Genomic DNA, 17,999 nt, shown 5'->3' with positions numbered 1-17,999 from the left:
GGCCAGTCTCGGAATTTATTGGAAATTAGGGGACAAGATTAACCTCATTGATGAAAAATATACAACGGCTATTTATAACTTTTCTACCTAGACGAGAGCATTTATACCTTTCATGTAGCTTGGATATACATCAGTGCAATAGAGTTGAAAATTGAAGATATGTTGTTGACTGTGAATTAGCAACAATAATTTCTTATCGAAACCGGCCATCCTACTCTAATAAATATATAGTTTTACTTCTTATTTCAATATTTCAAGAGTGAACAGCACTAGCTCCAAAAGAATTTGTTAAGCTCTAGAGGCCTCACGGCTCTTTTCAACCCCATGAAACAGTTCATATAGATAAATGTAATAGTCTGCTAATGTGGACCATATGAAATTTGTAGAGTGATATTCCCTTATAAACCATCCTGAATGCCTTTGCAATAGAGCTGGTCACAAGAAAATTGTTCAGTTAAACAATTAATGTATGTAATATAGAGACTAGAAGTGCAATGCAGAGCAATAGAGACGGTATTACTTTGCTCAAGTCAGGCTCGAAAAATTAAGAGCATATTCCAGACCTCATAGTAAGAATGAGAATTTCCTCCTGCAATACAAGACAATCCTGTTGTTGAAGATTGTCCCAAGGAGCACATAGTTTCTGTGCTTGGAGTTCAGTTTTGTTGAGTTGTGCCTACATACAACATAGCATCCTGCAAATGTTTTGCAATCTACAACATTCAATTTATAAGAGTCACTGGGAAAAGATATTGTAGATGTTGAAGGGGAAGCATCTAAACATTACTTGTAGTTTCAACACAACATAAATCTAAAAAGGGGTACCTCAAAATTGAAAAATAGTGAATAGTTGTAAATAATGGGTTGCTTTTTCATGCCCACACCAAAAGTCTCATATCACAGATAGCTATAAAACAAGATCTCTTGGGGCATTACAGCCTTGACCTTCATTCAGGTATTGGAACTTTGAGATACACAACTCCAGGCATCTTCCTAGCAGTGTTTATCTTTACAAGACAATGTATTGAAGGAAATTAACACTTCTCTTCCAAAAATTTCTGAAGTAAATGGTTCCAAGCATCTTCGTGATGAGATATAGTTCTTTCTGAGAAAATAAATTTAAGGTTATAAGCACTTTCTCCTCTGGATGCATTCGTGACTTGCTCCCTGACAGGTAGAATTTTAGAACCAGATTGGTTGCCATTCACATTGCTTTCTACAAGAAGGTACTGAACTCAAATGTAATGTCATATTTACGCTTCATCTCGCCTATCTATAATAGCTGCATAGCCAAGACTCAAAGCTTTCCACAATCGATTAGAACCCAACACCCATACATTGGTTTCTCATATATTCTATCATTTTCTGAAGTGAGTTAGGCTGACTTGTGATAATGCTATCCACTCCTACAAGAAGCATCTTTTGCATTGATTCAATATCATCCACAGTCCAAGCATAAACCTTCTTCCCTGCCCTGCAATGTCAACAAATGAGGCTAACAAGACTTCAACTAGTTCACGAACATGCAGATATTTTAACATGAATCAGTAAAATATGTGGTCAAATTTCTGGATGCAAACTCCCCCATAGAGAACACATGCACAACAATGAAAAGTTCTAGTTCATTCTGGATTTCAAGTAGCTCAAATGTTAAAACTTGTCAAAAGATACTTGGTAAAAATGCAGAGGCATGATGTACCTAATTTATAAGCATAGGGAACATTTCAAGGATATATTTCCAAAGAAAAGGTGGCATATAAAGATACTGCCACTACCTGCAACCTCTCCAAACTAATTTAAAATTCACAATACCACAAAGGACTATGCAGGCAACAGGGACATTCATAGAATGAGCAAGGTTAAGCCAATGAAGCAAAAACATCCAAAATGTACAGTAACTGTTGAGGAAAACAATATATGTTTGTAGCTATTGTATCAACATTATGTTTTACAAATCATGCACAATCTGGGCTATCCATCACCCCTGCAAAACCTGATCTATGGTGGAAGATCTCTGCAGGAAGATCGGAGTCTTGATGAATACAACATTCTTCCCATGGCCACCATCATCCTAAATCTGAGGCTGAGAGGTGGTGCAGCGGGATCAAGTAAATCAAAGGCAGCAAGAGGGGTTGCTGGCTCTAGCTTACACAAGGGTACAGAACTGAACCAAAAACATATAAATGATGGTCTCTCCTACAAAAACATTCTTCAAGGTCAATGAGCAGTGATCCAGGTGGATCTCTAAAAGAGTACCAGTGGCATGGTAAGAAGGCTCAAAACTCAAAGTGGCAAAATCTGGCTAAACTTAACATCGGATCGAAGTTTTCGTCATCCTAATTCCAACGGTGCGAACAACAGTCAAATCCGAGTTCATATGAAGAAATTAAAGCAAGTCAAAGATCAAGTTTGATTTGGACAGGGGGTAGGAGGAAGTGGCGTAGAAAAACTCTCAACAAATGGGAAGCGCCAAGTGGCAGGTCGCCATTGGTCCCACATATCGCAGATCACAGAAGGAAGAGGTCGCAGCTTAAGAAAATCGGCCCCAGCACTACCGAGTTGCGATTTGCGATATCGCAATCGCAGATCGGAGGCGGTCGGAGTTAAAGAATCAACCCCAGAGCAAGCCAGGTTGTGATGCAATACATCGCAATCGCAAATCGCAAGGAGGGAAGAGTTGAGGAATCGGCCCTGACAGAGTCAGGTTGCGATGCGATATATCGCAATCACAGTTCACAAAGGGGAGCAGTTGTATGGAGTACCAACCTCAGTTCCCGCTGATTGTGATTTGCGATGAGGCTTCGGGACCTAATATATTATGTACTGTGTTAATAGCCCGTCGGGTCCGCTATTATCGCAGGGCGCTAATTGTAAAGGCTTGGGTCTGTACGCCGATGGGAAACATTGATATTAAAAGTCGTCGGGTTAAATGTGTGGTTAAAGAAGTTTTTGCCATGTTTGAAAGGTTTGTTGTCGCATACTATGTAGGACCCGAGATTCTCTGCCTGAAACAAACCCGCCTGCTAATGCTTGTCATTTGTTTGGAACTACCCGGGAATTGAGGAGTTAGCCACCAAGTATATATATTGGACTATCAACATAGGAAAAGGAGGAGACTAGGACGATAGTTCAAAACACATTGCGTGCAGCAGCAACCTGACCTGGCAGCAAGTCCGAACCTCACCTTGAGCAGCAGGGAGGTTCCAAGAGGGTGCAGAAGCTTCATTTCTCCGAATTGGGTGTTCGGATAGGCGATTTTGCACGATTTTTTGCCAAGATTTCAGTGGTACTGTTTGTTTCTAAAGTTGGGCTCTCCATTCTTCGTCCATCTTCCAACTTAGAGGTATAAGGATTGTAAATGAATGTTGCTTGTACTTTATCTCTTTTTATGTCACTTAATGAAAGAAGGCCTCCCCACTATTGAGCAGGGCCCGAAGACGTAGTCCAAATTGGACGAACTCCGTAATCAAATCTTTGTGTCATGGTTTCATGCTTATTTTGTTATTTCCACATTGTTTTATGTGCTTTTAAGTTCCATGGTTAATAAGCTCTGTTTCATGTAATTTTAATGCATCTATAAGTAAAAGATCTTGGATCAAGTTTGGTATCAGAGCAGGGCTTTGTCGATGCAAATTGCATGAGTATATGCTAACTTGGAACAAGTTGCGAAAAGGCAAAGGAACGCTTAAGTCCTTTGATCCTGAAGCAAGACGTGCACAACAAAGAAGAAACATGGAAAATGAAGAAGCTCGTTGAGAAGAGGAACAAAAATTCTGCAAGGTATTCTACAATATGGTAGAGAAAGTGGAGAAGTTGTTTTCAGAGTATGAGAAGGCACTTGGGCACGAGAAGAAAGATGTCGATGACAATAGATCAGCAAATCATGAAGGTGGTAGAGAAGAGCCTCATCCCTCTCCTTCTTCAGGTAATATTTCTTATCACTCTAATCATGATTCCAAACATACATCTAAGAAACCATTCTTCAAGCTAGATGTAAAGTTTGACCTGCTCGTGTATAATGGAGATTGTAGTGCAGAAAAACTTAATAATTAAATAAGACAGATAGAGGTCTACTATCGGATTCAGCAGATCGAAGAAGATGAAGCAAAGATCCAGTTGGCATCCCTTCGACTGAGTGGCACCACTCTTGTTTGGTGGGAGAGCAAATTGCAAGGCAGCGAAAATGTGGGTAACCTTCTTTCCTCATGGTCAAATTTTTTTTCTGCATTGAACAATTAGTTTTACCCTCTAGGATATAAACAAAAAGCATTAATGGAATGGCAACACTTAAGGCAAGGCAAGGGTCAAAATGTGCAAAACTTCACTGAAGAATTTAAAAAACAAGCATTGAATTTGAGCATTCCATTAGATTCACTAGAGATTGTAACTAAGTATATCGGTTCTTTACATAGTTACATAAGGCATTCATTATTATTGTTTGAGCCTGCTACTATTGATGAGGCCAGTGTGAAGGCCATGCATCTTGAAAGCAGTGGGGAGCATGAACAAAATGACCACCCAAAAAGAGCCACAACAACCAAGAGAAGAGGGGCAAAGCCCTCTTGTACACATTGTGAGAAAGAGGGACATGATGAAGAGAATTGTTGGAAACTACACCTTGAGATGAGACCTAAGAGGAATGACAGAAAGGAGAAGCAGAAGACAACTGCCACCATGCAACAAGATCACGAGTCTGAATCAGAGGAAGATGAGAAGGTCATAGTTGCGGGATTTACACAAGGTAGACCAATTGACCTGGGGTCAGATTCCGGTGATGAAAGGAAGATCACAGCTCTTGGGATCGCAGCAGATGGACCCGTTGATTTGGGTTCTGATTCAGGTGATGAAACAAAAGTTTCAATAGATATTGTACCAAAGATGAAAGGGACACCCAATGCGGCATGGCTCCAGGAACTTGAGGAGATCAACCAAAGCATTCAAGTAGAGAATACTGAGCTAAGGAGACTCCTACAAGAAGCAGAAAAGGAGAAACAAAGGTTGCTACGCCAGTTGCAAGCCAAGGACAAAGCCTTGGAAAAGCTACAACATAACCACCTTGAGGTAAAAAGTGATTCTTTGATTTCATGTACCTTTCCTGATGATGATTTCGCTGCTTTTGAAAAACATACTACAGGTATCGGCTCCAAACTGTTAAGGAGAATGGGGTATGAGGGGAAGGGCCTCAGCATTAATGGCCAAGGCATCATAAACCCCATCAACGTAGAGGAATTACCTCGTCATGCAACACTTGGGTACGTTAGGAAGTTAGTTGGGGAATGCTCCAAAACAGCTAGTGACCAACCAACGACAAATGATGAGATCACTTCCTCACATTCCAACGATAGTGAGGGCTCCATGAACACTTATCAGAGGAACACAAGGGAAAGCACTCCAAGACAACCCAGAAAATTTGGACGAGAAAGAATCGTTGTAGTCACTATAACGAGGTGGGACACCAGGGAACCACGTGTCATATGCTCCATGCCGAGAAAGCATCGATAAAGAAGTCAACGAGTGAAAATGTTCAACAAACGAATCCACCCCATTCATGGTGGTCTTCTTTATTAAGTCAAATATGGTTTTTTTAGATGTAGTAGCTTGTTATGGCCATCGTTTGTAAGTCATGCATTGTGAATAAATGTAAAAGTGATGATGTGTTTCCCATCGCTTAAAAATGCAACGATGATGTTTTTAGGCCTTCTATGAGTAATTTGGGTATTGGTTTCTATCATGTAAAACTTGACCAAAGAGCGTGTGTTATAAACTCTTGGCAAGTGTGGGGTTGTTTGAGTCATGTATGGTTTGTATATGATTGCAAATGTACTTAGTAGTGAATGTTGAGCACCTGAAGCTTTATGAACCTCCATTGATTATGGATACCAAAGAGGTTGCACAAATTCCTACAATGGACAATTTTGCACCAAAGTATCTAAACAAGTTGCCCGAAGATATCATACTCGATAAGAAAACCAGAACTTCATGACGGGGAGATGTGGAGTACATTCGTGTGGGCTTCAAAGGAATGCATCCGAGTAAAGCTCGGTGGATGGAGAAAGAAAAAGTTAAGGACCAATTTCCTCACTTGCCAATTGACTGAAAGGCTTTTGGCGGTCCAAAAGCTCTTAATGGGGAGGATTGATCCAGGTGGATCTCTAAAAAAGTATTAGTGGCATGGTAAGAAAGCTCAAAACTCAAAGTGGTAGAATCTGGGTAAAATTAGCATCGGATCGAAGTGCTCGTCATCCTCATTCCAAGGGTGCAAACGACACTCAAATCCGAGTTCATATGAAGACATTAGAGCAAATCAAAGATTAAGTTTGCCTTGGACAAGTGGCAGGAGGAAATGACATGGCAAAGCTCTCAGAGAATGGGGAAGTGCCAGGCAGTGTCCCACGGGGACTCGCCTCCACCCCTAAGGGTCTAGTTTCCTAGCTCCCCCACACTCCGGGGACTTGAAGACGAGAAGGGGTCGTTTCCCCACGCTCCCAAAAAACAGGGTACGCAGGGGGACATGCCAGGGGGTCGTTTCCTTGTGCTGAGTTTCCGAGAAGGGGGTCATGGGGGGTCGTGGGGGGGCGTGGGGGGTCGAGGGGGATCGAGGGGGGGTGTGGGGGGTCGAGGGGCCCGAATTTTTAAAATAAACTTTTGCTTATAATTAAAATTTAACATTAGTTTTAATACTTTAGGGTTTCAATTTGTTTTTTTATAAATTTAATTCATTATTAATATTTGCCCCGGCGCCTCACTGCATTCGTAAGACGTTCCTAGTTCCTCTACAGCAAAGAGGAATTGGTCCACATATAGCTTCATCCACTCTATCAAGAGGAACAAGCTTACCTCTAAAAGAGCAGAGAAGTTAGTTGTTGTGCACAGTGCCCTACGTCTTGAGCATAGGAAGACCACTGAGTATTTGAAGGGACCAGCAACACGATGGCATGTTGATCCAGAGGATGATGCACAGGTACATATGGAGGAGAGACTTGATGCGAGACAGATGAGGTTGGTTGGTGTGCCACTTAGCATGTTTGAGAATGCTAGTGATTCAGATTCAGATGGTGATATGGTTGATCCTGATTTATTCATGCAGCAACTGGATGAAAAGACTAGCGGGGCATTACCTTGAGGCTTGAGCAAAATTATGCTCGTTTATCTTTTGATATGTTGATGTTCTTATGTTATTCTGACTCTATAAAATTTTGACTCTTGATGTATCAGACTTGACTTTAGTCTTTTATAATTCTATAAAATTTTGACTCTTGATATATGATGTATCAGACTTGACTTTTATAATTTTATGTCAATATTCACTATTCAGTATTCAATGTTCATAGTAGGAAGTGGAACATCAATATGATTTAAACTTTAATCATAATGTATGATGTATGATTATAAATTAGAATTTTAAATTTATATGATATTAGATAATGATATTCATATCAATGATCATGCTTTGCAGCTTTTCAATTCAAACCCAATTGTGATAGTGGACTCAATTTATAAATTATATTTTATATTTATAAGTTTTTAAGACCCTGATGTCCCCCCACATTTCCTAAGAATTGGTGGGGAGCTTTTGGATAGGCCACTCCCGCGTATCCTCGCTCCCTCACCCCCTCATCCCGGAACCTTGGTGGAACATTGGTGCCAGGGGTAGGCCGCCATTGGTCCCGCATATCGCAGATCGCAGAAGGAAGAGGTCGCGGCTTAAGAAAATCTGCCCCAGCACTATCAAGTTGTAATTTGCAATATCACAATCGCAGATCGGAGGCGGTCGGAGTTAAAGAATCGGCCCTAGAGCAAACCAAGTTGCGATGCGATACGTCGCAATCGTAGATCGCAAGGAGGGAAGAGTTGACGAATCGGCCTCGACAGAGTCAGGTTGCGATGCGATATATCGCAATTGCCGTTCGCAAAGAGGAGCAATCATATGGAGTACCAACGTCGGTTCTTGCTGATTCGACTTGCAATGAGGCTTCGAGACCCGATATATTATGTACTGTGTTAATAGCCCGTCAGGTCTGCTGTTATCACAAGGCGTTGGTTGTAAAGGCTTGGGTCTGTACGCCGATATTAAAAGTCGTCAGGTTAAATGTGCGGTTAAAGAAGTTTTTGCCATGTTTGAAAGGTTTGTTGCTGCGTACTATGTAGGACCCAAGATTCTCTGCCCAAAACAAACCCACCTACTAATACTTGTCATCTATTTGGAACTACCCGAGAATTGAGGAGTTAGCCACCAAGTATATATATTGGACTATTAGCACAAGAAAAGGAGACTGGCATGATAGTTTAGAACACATTGCGTGCAGCAGTAACCCAACCTGGAAGTAGGCCGGAACCTCGCCTTGAGCAGCAGGGAGGTTCCGAGAGGGTGCAGAAGCTTCATTTCTCCGAATTGGGTGTTTGGATAAGCGATTCTGCACGATTTTTTACCAGGATTTCAGTGGTACTGTCTATTTCTGAAGCTGGGCTCTCCATTCTTCGTCCATCTTCCAGCTTGGAGGTATAAGGATTGTAAATGAATGGTGCTTGTACTTTATCTCCTTTTATACCACTCAATGAAAGAAGGCCTCCCCACTACTGAGCAAGGCCCAGAGACGTAGTCCAAATTGGACGAACTCCGTAATCAAATCTTTGTGTCATGGTTTCATGCTTATTTTGTTATTTTCACATTGTTTTATGTGCTTTTAAGTTCCATGGTTAATAAGCTTTCTCTCATGTAATTTTGATGCATCTATAAGTAAAAGATCTTGGATCAAGTAGCCATAGAAAAACCAAAACATACACACAATACTCCCAGTCCCTACATAATGGAGCAATTCAATCATGTCCCATAACTGAACATAGATCTTCCTGAAACAAATGATCTGTGAACAACTTATGAAGCTCAAGCCATCATCTGTAGATTTAACAGTTTCTGGCCAAAACCAATGGATCTTTTCCATTGGATCTTCACAAATTGGACAACTAACTGTGAAATACACCTTTTCTTCAAAGGATTCTTCATCGTAAAGTTTGCATCATTGGAGGATCATGAAATTATCCTTCAGGAAGGCCCATGGTTTTGGGGTTCGACGAGATTGTTTATTACCCCATGGTTCCCAGATTTTGACGCAAACACCATGATTGTATCAAGAATGTCGGTTTGGGTTAGGCTTCATAATCCCCCCCTTCACTTTTGGCATCCCCAAGTACTAGAAGGCATTGGGAATCTCTTAGGACGATTCATTAAGACAGACACTCAAAGAATGGAAGAATGAATTTATACATTCACAAGAATATGTGTGGAGGTGGACCTCAGTAAAGGCCTGTCGGATCGCATTCGCTTGTCCGACAACAAGCAGAGCTGGACACAACTCCTAGATTTCGAGAATACAGCCTTCATATGCAGAATATGTCAACAAACAGAACATCTATAAAACACATGCCCTAACGCCAAGAAAGAGTTGTGAAGGAAGAAGAAACCAGGAAAGCAACCCAAAGGATGGCAATTTCCATCTTATGAGCCAGATGAGGAAGAGGATGAAGCTGAAAAGGATCCCAATTCCAATTTGGAAAATCAGAATACACAAGAGAAAGAAGAAAAGGGGGAAGCATCTCAAGGACCAACAGATTTACAAGTCACTGCAACACAGCTAGTAAGGATACTTGAAGCAAAGGACATTGGCGGCTACAAATGGCACCATGCATCTGATGATTCTAATTCAGAAAAGGAAATTACAAGAATTGAAGAAGGAAATCAGCTAGCTATTGTCTCATCCACACCATCTCAAGGTGAATGGTGGAAGGTCAAAAAGAAGAAATGGAGAAAAGGTTAACCTTTTTTCTTCATCTATTAGTTGATTATTTTGTATGAACTTACGATCATTAATGTTTGACTAGATGATGGAATGCTTACAAGCATCTGCAACATGTAATTTTGTATTCATTAATAAAATTACGATTTTTCCTTGAAAAGACACATTATGTTTTACAAGGTGGACTGAGAAATGGAAATACATACCAAAACAAGATTGCCTAGGTTAAGCATCAATATCATCATACGACAATCAACAATTTGATAAATTTTTACGCTAAATTCAAATTTCAAAGAGGACAGAGAATATAATATGCTATCTCCGCAATGGTCTTCCAGTATTATACTAGGACACTCACAATTTCTAGGGTACAATACAACTTTAAAGGGGACGTGGAATATAATATATTGTGTATGTACAAGTCTTATATCAAGCCACATAAAGGTTACCAAACTAATTGCAGTGTGATTAACTGTTTCAAGAGGATTGTGCAATTGTATGCCATATGTTCATATTAGCACCAATTTGAAAATCAAATCTGTTAAAAATGAATACACACATAAATGGGAGATGTGGATAATAATACTCTACTCAAAATGGAATTGTTTCATATAATATTGCAAAACGCATTATAAGTTATATTTCACTCATGAGGTGGTTTATAATACATATGTCATCTATTACATTAATAGAATTAGTCTAATTTAGAAAAAAAAAAATACATATTTCATCTAACTATAATAACTAATGACACTTTACTAAATCATTTAAATTTTAGCATAAAGTAACTAATAAGATTTGGACTTTTTAGCACAAATTGTTACCCCTTCAAAAATTAAATTATCAGTTGAATATGGAATAAAAAAATTTCGTAAAACATGTATTAAAATTTTCCCTTTGTGTCACTAGCAAATCTCCCCTCATTTGCGCTAGTGAGTGCCAATCTCAGGGGGATGTCGCTAGTCTTTGTTAGAAAATCAGAAAGGCAGAAAGATTTTCTTTATATTGATAATTACTTGTGATATTATTATGTTTTCTTATGTTCCTTTTTTATCTTTAGTTCATTGAGCAATTACCAAAACAATAGCACAAAGATCACAGACACCAAATGTAGGCAGATAACCAGGGAAAAACCCCTATATAAGGGAACACCCAGTCAACAACTCTTCCTTAATAATTTCATGAGATAATCCAAGACTTCTTGACCTAGACATAGACTTCCTCCACACCAAGTCAACCCTTTCCTTCTATAGATGATAACAACTTTGACCTAGATGCAGCAACAGAACTTCAATCCAACAGAATTGACCCAGCAGTAGTAGCCCAACAAAATCTTTGACCCAGTAGCAGCCTAGCAAAATCTTCGACCCAGCAGTTACCCCAGCAGAAACTTCGATCCAGCAGAATCTTTGACCTAGTAAAAACTTCGATCTTCCAAAAGTAACCCAGCAATTTCACACATGTGAGAGAGATGTTTTAGAGTTTGGACCTTCCAACAATTCTTCTCCTTCTTCTGCAACTTCTCACTTTTTTTTTGGTTCTTTTTCTTGGATATCGAACTTGTGAGTAATTGTCTCCAAATGAATTCGAACTACTTGTATATATACCCTTTTGGTGAGTTCGAATTACCCTGTTTGAGGCCGACTTGGTGTGGAGGTGACAAATAACTTATTTGACTCAATAATAAATCTTTTTACATGATTCAAAAGCCCAAGAAGGGTCTCTTTAAATGGACAATGACTCTAATGACTCAAGACAAAACTTAGAAATCCTTAATGGGGACTTTGACCTAAAACATGATGACCCAAGCATGAAACCATGCTTTAGTAAGTCATTAATAATAATAAAATTTCTTTTCCTTTCTTTGATCAATACAATTCATTATGCCTCAAATACAATTATGAAGACCAAACCTAATTACATTCTTCAATACTTCCTCTTAACTAGGGAGGTATTCATACATACATATACAAGTACATGGAAGATATTAAAACACATGAACCATGAAGAGTTTAGACACTTACGGTGCCACATACTAGATTCCTGATCAGGGAAATCTATCCGGATGGGACTAAGATGGACTAAAGCTTTCAGCCTCTCTAAGTACCATTAGGCTTACTTGCTAACCATCAACCCAGGGAACTAGATGAGTAATGCAAGGTCAAAGCTCTATGACCAATGCCACCCTCCCTACTATTTCGGGAACTAGACATCAACACATATGTCGACCAGATGTCCTCCCAGGTAGTTTACACACACAATGCCTCAAAACATCAAATCTTTCTAACCTCAAGCATGGTTTTCAAAAACTTCACGAGATTTACCTTAGCAATCACAACCCCAATCAGTAACAACTTTTCAATTACTCATGAGTAAACACAAACCTTTGGGGTCTTCAAACATCTTGATGTTGCTTCATAATTTATCATAGTAGGACTTTAAGGCTTCTCAAAAACATCTTGACAATAGTTTCTTCAATCATTCAACCTCCTTTCCTACTTCACATGCAGCAACCAAATCCTGCTTTCCTTCTTTCAAAAGCACCTCAATATACATTCTCTAATTTCTTCAAGGTATCCATCATGACTATAATATACCCTCCCTCTCAACTTTGGGAGTTATACTCTTTCCTTTATCCAGACTCCCTCTTAACTTAGGGAGATTAGCCTCTTTCTATGACATCGAAGAATCATCATCATTCATATAGCTTCCTTCACCATGCTTATCAATCAAATCAACTTTACTTACGAACATCTTCATCGTTTTGAAGATTATGTACTTGCACAACTTAGACAGCAAATACCAATGTTGATAATATCGATATCAGCAAAATATCGGCGAGGGTCCATAAAACATCTTATCGGCAATATTAGCAAAATATCGACAAACATAAAAAATGCATAATATATTCATTTTTTTCAGATTTTTAAACATATAAAGCAATAACAACATGAAATAAACACATTGGCACATAAATATGAAGAAAGCATTGATATATATGACATGGTGGATGTAAAATAAAAATGATACATCAAAGGCGATACCAAATCCTGTGAATCCCTGATAATTGTCCAATCAAGGACTCAAATGTGGAGAACCAATACAAACTAACATCACATATATAAAAGTATCTCATCATCATGAGTTATAAACTTATATGTAGCAAAACAAATAAAACTACCAACTATCTATCTGAGACCAGTGCCCTCTCCCTAGCAGCTATCTTTCTGACTTTTTCAGCAATTGTTTCAAGAGTTTTTTGTATAACCTCTGCACTAAAACCATACAAGGCATTACATCATGTGCAGGGAGTCTAGCCAGATGGTATTTCAATTGCATAACCCCTCCTGAAATGTTGGTCCCACACAATTTGCATGATAAATATGCCTGATTTGCCCCACCAACAGGCTCCCCATACTCCCAAAATGGGTCCAAGGCTTTTGGCATATTTGTAGTGAACTAATTCAAGCCTAGGGCACAAAAAAAAAAAAACAAAAAATAGGCATTAAACAACCCAACACAAAAAGTAATAAGTAATAACCACCTAATTTTAAAAAAATTACTACATTATTTTCAATGTGAATGAAAAATGACAATAAGAGGGTGCATAAGAAAGTTGAAAAAAAAAAATGAAGCTTGTTGTCCAAATATGGAGAAAACCCTTGCATTGGCTCATGGGCATGAAAATCATACAAAATGTTGGTAGGCAAAGAGGCAAGCAAGCATAACCCTAAATCTATAAAAAAATCATTAACATAGGGGTTTTTAAGAACATACCTAATAATGGAAGAAATGAAGTTTGTCTCACTGTTCTTCAATTTTTGATCCACAATAAATTCTTAGTTGGTGGTGATAATCGTTGTTTGATCCTCGATCCCTCCTTGACAACCACCACAAAGCTCTTCCCCTTCCTTCTCCAACACTCAAAAACCGAAATGAGGAAAAAAAAGGCAAATTTCCCTCTTCTAGCCACGGCCCAACGATATTTTATATCCTCACGTGATATTTCGCTGAGATATTGGCAATATCTCAAAAATATCGCGATATTTTCAAGGAGCCAAAATATCGCGATATTTTCTCGGTGATATTTCATCTCGCTGAAAATATCGCAATATTTCCGATATTCTACAATATATCACTGATATTATCATCACTGGCAAATACAACCAAATACATATATAGAAGCATGATGTTAACTATATCATAATCATATAATAATGGAAGCACTAGACTTCAGACATTAAATACTTAAACGTAGTCAGGTTCATAATCAACAAGAGACACATACTTCTATACTTCAATTTCTTGCTAGGGTTTTGTCATAAACCTAGACTTCATCATCAAGACTTTGAGCAACTCAATCAAGATAATCAAGATAACAATCTTCATTATATCTAGGGTCTCAAAATTTCCTCTAGAGATATGATATACTCTACTATAATATATTACAAACCCTAGAAGAAATTCAAACAAGTACACTTATAATGCATCTAACAACTTTAGAATTCATATGTTAGACTTCTACTAAGATTTAATGCAAACCCTAGATTCCACTTTTGAGATACTAAGCCTTACATGTCAACAATCAAAATCAATCACAACACAATCTAAGGTTTCAACTAAATGACCAACTTCTACTAGGGTTTGTATTGAACCCTAGATTTTATCATTATATTTGAAACAATATCATCACACTATATCCTAGGATATCGAACTTCTACTAGGGCTAAGTTACAAACCCTAGAACTTATCAACAAATAGGTTAGCACATATATCTAGGATTTCGTAATCATGCACAAGCATATCACAATAATATCTATTAGGTAAACCCAAGACACAAATATTAATACATTTAAAGGAAAACATATAACGATCTTGATTGGACTAGGGTTTCATCAAATAGACAAACATACATTTAAGGTTTCATTCTTAGGAGCTTACTCTCGATATATAAGGGTTTTGCTCATAAACCCTAATTTACCAAAACCTCAAGGTCTAGGAGCACATTACCATCCAACCCTAAAGGACTAGGGTTTCCATAACAATACTAAGACTCCAAATATGACATTACTATCAAAACCCCAAATATCAAAGGAATAGTATTTTCTAGATTTCATTAGTAACCCTAAGTAGACTAAGGTTTTTCACATTAGCATTGACATACCCTTAGGTTAGGGTTTTATAGAGAACCTATTAGGGTTCCACAAAAATAATGATTTTAATGAGGGTAGATTCAATCTAATGATTAATCACCCAAACAAGAATCTCTATGATTCAAAGGTCCTAGACATAATACTTGTTAGTAATGTCAAGCAAATTTAAATGAATATGCCTTTATCATGAAAAGAACAAAACTTATGATCTAAAACATACTTTTTGAGTTACTTTTCTAGAAAAACCTACTAGGACATCAATTCCAATGCTTTGTCTTGTGAGATCTTCTCAATGTTCCACCAAGTTTCCAGGACAAGGAGGCGAGGGAGCAAGGATACGCAAGAGCGGCCTATGCAAAAGCTCCCCACCAATTTTTAGGAAACGTGGGGGGACGTCGGGGTCTTAAAAACTTATAAATATAAAATATATATCATTGAAATTTTAATATTTATAATGTAATTGTCTTTATCATTATATAATATATATAATATAACACTTACATCATGAAGGATAAATGATAAATCGATGAATCATATAACTGAAACAAATTTAAAACGAAAAGCATGATATCATATAATCATACATCATACATGTAAGTTTGTAACTGTACAATGTAACTACCAAGTTACTAACAATGTATAATGAAAATAAAATTATAAATGTGTAAAGTTTTAAAGTTTAAACCATATCGATGTTCCAACTATGAACATTGAATACTGAATATTGAAATAAAATTATAAAAGTCAAGTCTGATACATCAAGAGTCAATTTTATAGAGTCAAGACTCAAGTCTAATATATCATGATTCATATATCAAGATTCAAAATAAACTGAAGTCTACAACTAAAGTTTGAAACAAAAAAACAAATAAGTTAGTAACATAAGAACATATCAAAAGATAAATGAGGATATTTGCTCAAGGTAATGCCATGCTAGTCTCTGCATCCAGCTGTTGCATGAATAAATCTGGATCAACCATGTCACCATCTGAATCAAAGTCACTTGCATTCTCAAACATGCTAAGTGGCACACCAACAACCCCATCTATGTCTCATCAAGTCTCTCCTCCATATCTACCTGTGCATCATCCTCTGGATCAACATCCCATCGTGTTGTTGGTCCCTTCAAATACTCAGGTGTCTTTAAAAAAATATTTGTTTCATTAAAAAAAATTCGAATTTTGTCCAAGGAAATGACCCCAAACGACCCCCTTTTGAGGATTCGACCCCAAAATTAGAGGAAACAACCCCTTCCGAGTTTCCTCGCATACCCTGCTTTTCGAGAGCATGGGGAAATGACCCCCAGTTGTCCCCAAGTCCCCGGAGCATGAAGGGGCTAGGAAACTCAACCCCCAGGTGGGGGGACGCGACTCCGTGGAACACTGGATCTTCTCCATAGCCCTTGAGCATATCAACAAGATTTTCCTAAACAAGGAAAATATAAAAGAAATGTGATTAGCATCTAGTGTAGACACGTCTAGATAGAAAAGGAAAACCAAATATAAAATAATACAAGGAGTAAGATACTTATCTTTGGAAAATGGTGAGGGCTCCCACTTAATCCAAACTCGAGGGATACCAATAACTTTAACAAAACAATTCAACAATGTTTTTCCAAAGCATGTTAAACCTATAAGTCCTTGAAATCAAAATACAAAATAATTCAAAAATATAAAGTAGAAGGAATTAGTAGTATAAGTCCTCTATTTTCGATTCTTCGGTATTGTGCTTCTTTGGAGATCCTTCTTCGGCAACATTTGCTTGATCCCTATCTTTCTTTCTATTCCTCAGATTCTCAAGACAATCACTTCTATAGTGACCCATCTTGTGACAATTGTAGCATTCGATTTTAGATAGGTCTATCTTCTAGGCCCTTTATACTTCTTGAATGATCCTTTGTTCTTGTGATGAGCAGAATAGGCATTTGAAACTCTCCTCTTCATTTTCTTTGTTGCTTACTAAAAAAATTATGACTTCTTCTTGACTGCATGCATTCCATAGTTGTTCGAATGTAGGAGTTTCTTTCCAACTATTGAGACCTAATAAGAAGGAACTCCAAGATGTTGGTACTCCTAGAAGTGCAGTGATTACAAGCTCCTTTCCAAGTACTATCTCATCAATTGCCTAGAGTTCATCTCTAATTCTAGCTATTCTCACAAATAAGGATGCTACAATGTGTTATTTTGTCGTCTTTATAGATCTTAGTTCATTCCTAAGACTTGCTATTTGACCAACATTCTTGATAGTGAATAATTTAGATAATGCCTCATAATTTGTTGAAGAATGTGTAACTAGGTTCGGTCTTCATAAATGTTATTTTGATCTTTGTATTTATAAAAGAAAAGAGATACTATTTTTGTCATTTATATCAATGAGTTTCTTGCTCATTAGATAGGTCTAGCACATGTCTAAGTGCTATAGGAAACTCAAAGACTCAAAAGAAATGTTGAAGACCCTTAAGGGCATGTTACATCATTTATATATATGTATTAGAGTCAAAGATGTTCCTCCAAGCAAAGTCACAAGTATCCTCCATGATATGACATCATTAAAGGAAGCAATTTGAATTTTAAATATCAAGTCAAACTCAAGTTGTCCACTCCAACAACAAGTGAAAATTCACCTCTGAAATCAGCAAGATAAGAAGACGAGTTAAGGGTGAAAAGGAAGCATCGAAAGGAGCCTCTAGTGCAACGAAGGAAGAAGTAAATATATCGAGCCTTAGAGGACTGTCCTAAGGCCTACTACAGCCACACGTGCGAAGATATAGAGGGCCTCTCTACTGTCATAGCAGCCCTCTACTGCAATGATCCATGTCTCATTGTTTGGGCTAGATAACTAGGCCTATAAGACCTCTCACTCAAGCAAAGAAGGAGCTCACTAAAGTGAAGAAGGAAGAGGACAATCACATAAGGAATATTCTCACATGTGCGAAGAAATAGGGTTACACTACTGTCATATCAAGTCTGCAACTATATCTCAAGAAAGTGCTCGGTTGGGCAAGAGATAAGGTCCTTCTCATATGTGAAAGAGTCCACTAAGGACCAAGGAC

The 17,999-nt window shown here is 38.0% G+C and overlaps 1 protein-coding gene across 2 annotated transcripts in view; it reads right to left on the bottom strand.

Annotated features, from left to right (window-relative positions):
* Nucleotides 1-806: 806 nt before the first annotated feature.
* Nucleotides 807-17,999, bottom strand: part of LOC149184059 (glycerophosphodiester phosphodiesterase GDPD4-like) — a 250,566-nt gene continuing 233,373 nt past the window's right edge. For both annotated transcript variants that reach the window (XM_089417391.1, XM_089417392.1), the window contains one exon: nt 807-1,474. In XM_089417391.1, the coding sequence (XP_089273517.1) occupies nt 1,318-1,474 (157 nt within the window). In that variant the 3' untranslated portion in view covers nt 807-1,317. The remainder of the gene's footprint in view (nt 1,475-17,999) is intronic.

Source organism: Pinus tabuliformis, chromosome 3_2 (genome assembly GCF_031772625.1).
Source record: "Pinus tabuliformis cultivar Carrire ecotype Pingquan chromosome 3_2, CPIR1, whole genome shotgun sequence".
In the NCBI taxonomy this organism is placed as follows: Eukaryota; Viridiplantae; Streptophyta; class Pinopsida; order Pinales; family Pinaceae; genus Pinus; species Pinus tabuliformis.
The sequence above is the reverse complement of the archived record's forward strand: the minus strand, read 5'-3'. Positions and strand labels throughout refer to the sequence as shown.